The 8,332-nt window shown below is 43.0% G+C and overlaps 1 protein-coding gene across 13 annotated transcripts in view; it reads left to right on the top strand.

The window, feature by feature from the left end:
- Positions 1-335: 335 nt before the first annotated feature.
- Positions 336-8,332, top strand: part of RPS6KA3 (ribosomal protein S6 kinase A3) — a 116,651-nt gene continuing 108,654 nt past the window's right edge. For 6 of the 13 annotated variants that reach the window (XM_074029041.1, XM_015443451.4, XM_065537998.2 and 3 more), the window contains exon 1: positions 744-800. Coding sequence is in view for 4 of the 13 variants with exons in the window: in XM_074029036.1 (XP_073885137.1) it covers positions 349-456 (108 nt within the window). In the remaining 9 variants the exon portion in view is untranslated. Of the gene's footprint in view, positions 457-743; positions 801-956; positions 1,267-8,332 lie in introns of those variants that run through there. The other 7 variants (XM_005593147.3, XM_005593151.5, XM_074029038.1 and 4 more) reach the window with 2 other exon arrangements.

The raw sequence follows: 8,332 nt of genomic DNA, 5'->3' as shown, positions 1-8,332 counted from the left end.
CAGCCTTAAGGAACCTCCCTGTTTCCCCCTCTTGAAGATTTAGGTAGCAGACGTAAGGGGGCCGGGGTTCGAGGGTCGCAGCTGAAGGCCAAGAGCTCTGCGCAGTTGGGGAGGAGAATTTGGGCTGGGGGTGGTGCGGGGGAAGCGACTAATACAAGACGAATGAATCCCAAATAGCCACAATTTAACACAAGAGCGTCAACTTGAAGAGATTTGAATCAAACCGGGAGCCGAGCCCCCAGGAGACTCCCAGGCACGAAGCCTCCAGTGCCTCCGTCGGGGGAGGTGGGGGGCAGGTGATTTCCCAGCATGTGACCCTGAAGAGGGAGGGTCTTGGGCCATTACGGGATGCGCCCAGAGACTAGGCGCGCCCGCACGCACGCACCCCCGGAGGAGACAGGCCGAAAAGACACTCCGCACCCCTCCCCAGGTCCTTGGCTCGGGACTGCGCCTCCGGTACTTTGCCCACCTCCCTCCCCAGCTGGGCGGGGACCACTGTTCTCCCTCATTCCCAAGGAGCCTCCGACCTGCTTGGACCCTTGGCAGTGAAAGGCTCCCAGCCTTCGCCCCTCCTGCCTTTCCCATTTCTTTCCCCCGCCTCCCGCCGACGCCCCCAGTTCTCTTGGGCTCGCCCTTCCTGAAAGTAGGCGAGGCCCAGAAGCTGAGGTTGGGGCGCAGAAGGAGGGGGGTGGGAAGAGGGAGGAGCGGAGCGCGGTGGCTGGGGGCGTGTCTTCCACTAGCCCAGCCCCTGGGTGCGCGCGGCGGTGGCGGCGGCGGCCGAGCCTCGCTTTGAGAGACAGGTATCGCTTAGGCGCCATGTTGTGAGCGGAAGTGGGGGAGCGCGCGGCGGTCGCTGTTCTGCTGGGAGCGGGCGCGGGAACCGGCGGGGGGGGCGGAGCCGTAGTCCCGGCGGCGGAAGGAGGAGAGGAAGAAAGGGGCGAGACCCGGTACCCGGCGGAGGCGCGAGGCTCTCGCTCGGCGTGCGGGCGTCTCTGGCCAGGCGCGCGGCTTTCGGGCGGTCGGCGTCGGCGTCGAGCCCTCTCTGGGGCCGCTGCTGCTGCTGCCGCCGCCGCCGCCGCCGCCGCCACCACCACTGCTACTGCCGCTGCCGTGGGGCTCGGGCGGCGACGGAGCGGGGCCGGCCGTGGGGCGGGCGGGGAGGGAGGAGGCGGTGAAGGCGGCGGGCCGGGGGGGAAGATGCCGCTGGCGCAGCTGGCGGACCCGTGGCAGAAGATGGCTGTGGAGAGCCCGTCCGACAGCGCTGAGGTGAGTGCAGCAGGGCGGCCGGGGCCGGCGCATCTCCTCCCCGCGCCCCCGCCGGCTCGCTTCGCTCCCCGGAGCTGGCCACTCGGCCCGTTCTGATCCCGCTCGCGTCTTCCCCCCGGGTTCAGGGTTTTGGTTTGGGTTGTTGGGCTGGGTCTGTTTGCCCGTCTGTCTGTTCCTCCCACCCGCACCTTCACCTCCTTCCTTCGCTCGGGGGGCTGCCAGTGTGTGGCGCGTGGGGTTTGGAGTGGGCGCTGGGGCTTTGCAAGAAGCCAATTTTAATCAACTTTGCGTGGGGGAAGCGGGAGGCGGAGCGGGGGCCGGCGGGGAGTTGGGAAGTTTGGCCCAGCCAGGTCGGGGGCTTTCCCGGACCTTGGCGACTTCGGGAGTTGAGGGAGGAGTAGGGATCGGGTTCACCGGGGAGCAGGGACTGTCGAGTCCGGCTGAGGCAGGGGCTGCTGCGGGGAGACCAGCGCGCGGGGCACGGACGGCGGCGACCTGTGGGGGGTTTCGGGTAGGGGGTGCAGCGTTTTGCCATCCCTCCGTCTGCCGCAGCTGTTGCTGCTGCTGTTGCTGCGAAGAAAGTGGAAGCCTAAGGTCCCCTACCCCCTCCGTTTCTGAGGTCGCAGAGCTAGACCCCCGTCCCTGCGAGTTTAACTTGAGTTTCCTGTCCGTGGAGGTGAGAGGGTGATACTCAAGGAGATCAGCGGCCGCCGTAAAGGGCTTTCTGGTTTTCCTCGCCCGGGATCTGGTGACCGTCCCTGAGACACCCACCCCAGTGCCCAAAACCCAAACAGTATACCCAAACAGGGCAAAACAATTTCCCCGGGCGCATCACTCCACCGAGCTTTTCTGAACCGCCCCTGTCCCAGAACAACTCGGGGTCTGCGAAAATAATCCAGACAAGACCCATTCCAAGGTATCACCGCTCCTCTCCGGAGTGGAAAATCAATTCCTGATGGTGGCGCGTCTGTGATTCTTCCTTCTTGACTTTTTGCTGCCTTCTCTCCCCGCAGCGGACTTTGGGGGATTACAGGATGATAGGCTGCGTGTGTGTAATAGTTACTGAGTGAGTGACCCCATTTCTGGAAAGCATGACTGAAACGCGGGGGTGGAATGGGGCAGGCTCTGATGAGTGGTGTGCTTGGCGGCAGCCGCTGCCCTGCCGGCCTCCGCAGTGTGAGAGGTAGATAGGGTTACTGGTTACGTCAGTAAAACCGAGGCTCAGTTTGATCTGAGATGCGGGACACTTGCATTCTCCAGTGTAATGGAGAGGGCGGGGGATCAGTTCAAATCGCTTTTCACTTTTTTCCCCCAGTCACCTCCACTGCTGTATAAAAATTTTGCTTGTTCTCCTTAACGCACGCAGAGTTGTAATAGTGCTTATGATTGGTGCTTAGTATTTTGCGACTTGGATCATACTTGTAAAACCTGAACTAAATGCTGCTCTTCAATGGAAAAGACATTGATATATGTTGAAAGAAAATGAAAGAAAGAAAGGAAATCATGTTTTTAAGACTGACAGAATCACAAGAACTTTATTTAAAATTGTTAACCAGACTAATACTATGAATCTTTTATAAAAAAAGCCAAATTTATGATGTTTAATCATCCTTTGGATGGGTAGTGTGAAAAACAGCATGCAAGAGCTCTTTTCATATTTTTCCCCGGAAAATTTTTTGCATTAAATAATATAGCTAAAAGGTTAATAAAATATTCTCTAAGTACTGAACTTGTGGAAAGAAATTAAATTTGCTTTGAGCCTTTTACATACAAACATTAATAATTGCAACTCAAGATCAGTCCACATTTCTGCTTGGCATTTATCGATGTGATAGGAAAACAATGTCATTTAAAACTCCACCTTATCCTTTTTCTATCTAGAATGCATTTGGATAAGGAAGCACAAAACTGATATTTATTTAGCACCAACTATATGCCAGGTACTGTACTACATACTATTTCATTTTATCCTTCCTATGACCCAGCAGGGTAGGATTATGGTCCCCATTGTTATAGATTAGGAAACAAAATCTCAGAAGCTGAAAGGTACAACGATTATAAATAGTAAATGGCAGAGCCATAATTCAAAGCCAGGTGGATACAATTCATGTGCTTTGTTTTATATCAGGGTAGCTGTTCCAAATCTTTTGTGGAAAAATTCGGGGTATAAATAAGCCAGTAGTTAGAGGTCATCTATTTTCCAAAAACAAATAGAGTATTATAAGAGGTCTCATTTGGTAAAGCCTTGTTATTTCAGTTACTGTCATGTTTTCCAGAACTTGACAGATAGGATTCCACAATTGGCTATTTTCAAAGAATTTTCTTGCTATTCTGTCATAAGGTATGTCAAACAGAGCCAATGTAGCCAAGATTTATTAAAACTAAATTCTAACAAATTGCCTTTAGATATTTAATTTCCTTTGCTTGTTCAGCTATTTCAAGTAAATTACTTCTGATACAATTTGGAAATATTGAAGACAGTGAGGGAAAGGTTGAAAAGTTCCACTCAGAGGTCTGATATTTTCACTATTATGCCGTTTCCTCCCCAGTAGGTTCCTATCAGATAATAATTGTATTTTACCAGAGTAATATCGTTTTTTTAAAGCGTTATTTACTTGAGTAAATACATCAAAATATTTCTCTCCAGGTTAAAAGATTTCAGGATTGGTCTGTGTAGGAGTTTACATTTGTGGTCTCATCCCTAGTACACTGTGAACTCTTGAAAGCAGACTTTTCTACCGCCCCCCCCCCCCCCCCAATCCTCAGCATTCAACACAATGCCTGGCACTTACACATTGTGGACTTAATAAATATCTGCTGAATGAATCATGAAAGTCAGGAATAGGATGATTATGAATCTTATCTCTGTTTTTTATCATTTTAATCTCATTAAAATATGGACAATTTAAAAAGACCTCAGTGCCTCAGTAAAAACATAGGCAGTTTCTTCAGTTCCTTTACACTGGCCTTCCTGCTTTAAGACCTCACACGAATCTCATGGTGTTCAAAACAAAAAAACCCTTGTGGTTAAACTCAAACGTGGGTCAGAACATGATAGGCTAGAACTAGGCCAAATGTTTAAAGAAGCAAATTTAGGATAATAAAGGAAGTACTATGTAAGCAAAGTAAGGGTTGGTACAAGATAAAAAACAAACTAGCTTCCTAACTGGTCTAGGTGAATTCTTTAGTGAGTTACTTAAAGATGCTAATATGCTTTTGAATATTTGACTGTATAGAGAATGGATAGGTAGGAATTATGGCTCTTCTGTTCTACAAATCCCTTGCCACTGCTGTCAGAGACAGCATTTACTAGATCATAAGCCTGACCTAGAGTGATACTTTTTTCTCCGCTGCAGTAGAGTAGGTATAAATGATAGTAGATCTAAATATGAAGTTTTCAAAATAATAAAACTATGGAGGTTATTTTTGTTTTACAGAAATGTGTTACATAAAATAGCCACAATATAATGTGTTGTATACAATGTGTATTACACAATGTGTTGTATGAAAATAGCTACCTCGACTTCCTTTAAATAACAGGTACCCATGATGCACTGAAAAATGTCAAAAAATATCAATTATATAAGTATTTTATTATAGAAAATGAGGCCTTTGTGTGGGAGATCATGTTTAGTGAATGTGCAGCCATTTTTAACCTCAAAGATTATATAGTATTCTATAGTATAGTACATAGATTTTATAGTATTTCTACTATATCAATATTATGTAGATTTCTTATTTTATCTATAGGGAAAATGTTCTGTTAAAGTATAATCACTGATTTTGAAAAAAATGTTTTATTGTTTCTTTTCCTTTTCCTGTTTTATTTTTACCACCTTTCAGGTTTTTTTCTTTCCCCTAAGTGAAGATCTGAGGAGAGGACAGGTATTGTTACATGTCAACTGTCAAGTAACTGTGACACATTACTGAACACTTCATTGTTTTCAGTGATTATGATAGAGGATGTCAGTTTTGTAAAATGTAGAAAACTTTGCTTTATTTTGGCAGCTTGGTCCTGTAGTAATGGGGTAGATTCAAAATGTGAAACTTGCTGAATGCATTTAAATTTTATTAATAAAACTTTTATCTAATTACAGGAACAAATATAGGCAGACTTTGTCTTCTCTTTAGTGAACATTTCTGGAAACCACAATAAGTATATCTTATTTTTAATAAGAAGGGTGGCATAATTGGACTGTGTACTCCTGACCAAGGACTTGACATTTGCTAAATTATGGAATGACCAAAAATATAGATCACTTATCTAGAAGTCTGAGTTGCAGAACGATTGTCCTAAAGTTTTTTAAAATTTTTATTACTAAGAAACTCATACCATTGTGATAATTAACAAGATTTGCTCTACAGTTCAATGCTCAGGGACATGTGATCTGCCAGACTGTGAATGATGGGTAAGGTCACAGTTGCCTGTTGACCCAGTGCAGAATGGGTGCTTTAGACTCAATGGTTCAGATTGTAATGAATGACACACTGACATGTTGGTGGTCTCACTGGTAATGCCTGCGTGTGATAGTGCTCAGTTGTTTAGGTGCTTTGGTGGATAACACATTTTAAAGCATTGGAATGCAGCTGTGCAAGTACATATATATATACACACATCCTGTTCCCCAATTCACATAAATAGAAAAAAACAAGTATCTAAATTGTAATACCTAGCATTCGATATCTTCCTTCCACCCCGCTCCCATCAGTGTGTTCTTTTGGAATTAATACAGTGACCTGTATCATTAACTTGGAGATATCAGATCTCACATATTCTGGTTTATCAGTTTAACACCAAAAAGCATTAAAGAAAAGAAAAACTACCCTATTTAATCATTCAGTAAAAACTACCATGTTTAATCATTAAGTTTTGTCATGATTTAGCAAAACAAACACAAATGTGTGTGTGTGTGTATGTTTTATAAAACAGGTTCAGGATAAAATGTATCCATATAGCACATAATGATTATTTTAATACATTTGGCCTACTTATTTTTTTGACAGTTTACCAAGTTGTACAGTTTAAAAGCCAATATTTATTAATCCCTAATGTACAGAAACATAGGAGGAAGTTGTCTCTTTGGTTAAACAAACTGTAGACCAAAATTTTTACTTTTTAATTGATAAATAATATTTGTACATTTTTATGGGGTCATGTGATATTTTGTTCCATGCATAGAATGTGTAATGATCACATCAGGGTATTTGGGGTATCCATTAATCATTTCTGTGTGTTGGGAACATGTCAAATCTTCTCTTCTAACTATTCTGAAATATATAATACATTGTTATTAACTATGGTCACCCTACTCCACTCTGCTATCCATTGTTAGAACTTATTCCTTCTATCCAGTTGTATGTTTGTACTGTGCCTATTAACCAACCTTTCTTCACCCCTACACCCTCTGTAACCCCCCACACTCGTCCTATCCTCTAGTAACTCTCATTCTGAGTAGAAACTCCCTACCCATGAGCCCCACATGTGAGTAAGAACATGCAATATTTGTCTTTTTGTCATGTGGCCTGTTTTAAGCAAATACATTAGTTACTGGTAATTAAGTATTTTGGTTTTTGCTCATTCTTAAAACTTAGAAGGGACTTTGTGGGGTTATTTGGATTAATAGCAAAGTGTTAAAGAACATAAGCTCTAGAGCCATAAAGACCTGTGTTTGAGTCCTGGCTCTGTCACTTAATAACTTTGTAACCTTATGCAAGTTATATTTAATATCTCTATACTTCAACATCCTAATTTGTAAAATAGGGATGAAAATAATGTCTACCTCATAGAGTTTTGATGAGAATTAAATGAAATGATAATATATGTAAAGTACTTGGTTCAGTACATGGTTTAAGTTTTTAATAAACAACAGTTACAATGAATCGTCCCTCTTAAAGAACTGTCTGAGTTTGTTTTTCCTCTGGGGTAATTTTTTAGAATCCAGCAAAACAATTAAAAGTGATTTATTTGATCGATCAGTTTAAATAGTCATGGTAATATCTGAATGTAATTGAAAGGGCAAGGGGAACAGAAATCTCTTGAATCTTGTCCTTTTTGCATTGATCCCTTCCTCAATGTTGTCTTTAAAGGGAAAAAACAGCATTGTGAAGAATATATGTGGAAGAAGGAAGAAAGGAAAGTTTGTTCACATTTTTAACATTGCTCAGATTGGAAGATGTCTCACAATCCATGGCATGTCATAGTTTAATTAGCAGCATGTTTTTCCTTAATATATAAAATAATAGTATATCTTACACTTGATTGTATCTTTTAATCAGTGAAATATAGTGTATCCTGTATGTTTACCTCTTGAAGGTAACGTGTCCCTGAAGAAATGGTTAAAGTCAGTTTATAGCATCAATAGGTAGAATTTTAACTTTCTTTGTAAAGCATACCGACACACAATGTGCACACCTTTTTATGTTTTAGGATGAATCCGTTCTGTTAATTTTTAGGGAAAGAAATTAATATGTCACACCTCCTTCCCCATTGCTATACATACATTTGTTATAGTTATTTGGAAATGCTATAAGGTAACTGGGTTTTCCTGTCTATAAATGTAGTCCTTTAGATTTTGCCTATAATGTGGTATTGGTTCTTACAGAACTCTAAATAGTATATATAGTATTTTTCAAGCTGAAAAGTCTCTGGAGATATGATGTTAAAAGGTATATCCATGCCTCAAGAATCACCCCTCTCCAAAAAACAAGATAGTGTGGCATAATCAAGTAAGTTGGGGAAATGTGGCATTAAATAAGATTTAACCTGTCTTTACTGTATAATTTAGAACTTTTAAGATGTTGTATACAATGAATCCGCAAAACGGATATGGCCCACAGCATTTGAGACTTGATGTCAGAACCCCTTTTTTTGTGAACCATCTATTGAAGTCTCAGTGGACACAAAGTGCTTTGCAGAACACAGTTTTGGAAAGTCTGATAACTACAGTAACGTGATCCAGTATTGCCTGGAAATGAGCTGTTATGTTTAATTGACTGTATTGAAGTTTTTTCATTAACTGTCAAGAGTTTTGTTTCATTTTGGATTGAAATCTTTCTAAATTGTATA

The sequence above is a fragment of the Macaca fascicularis genome, chromosome X, assembly GCF_037993035.2.
Source record: "Macaca fascicularis isolate 582-1 chromosome X, T2T-MFA8v1.1".
Taxonomy (NCBI): Eukaryota; Metazoa; Chordata; class Mammalia; order Primates; family Cercopithecidae; genus Macaca; species Macaca fascicularis.
The sequence above is the reverse complement of the archived record's forward strand: the minus strand, read 5'-3'. Positions and strand labels throughout refer to the sequence as shown.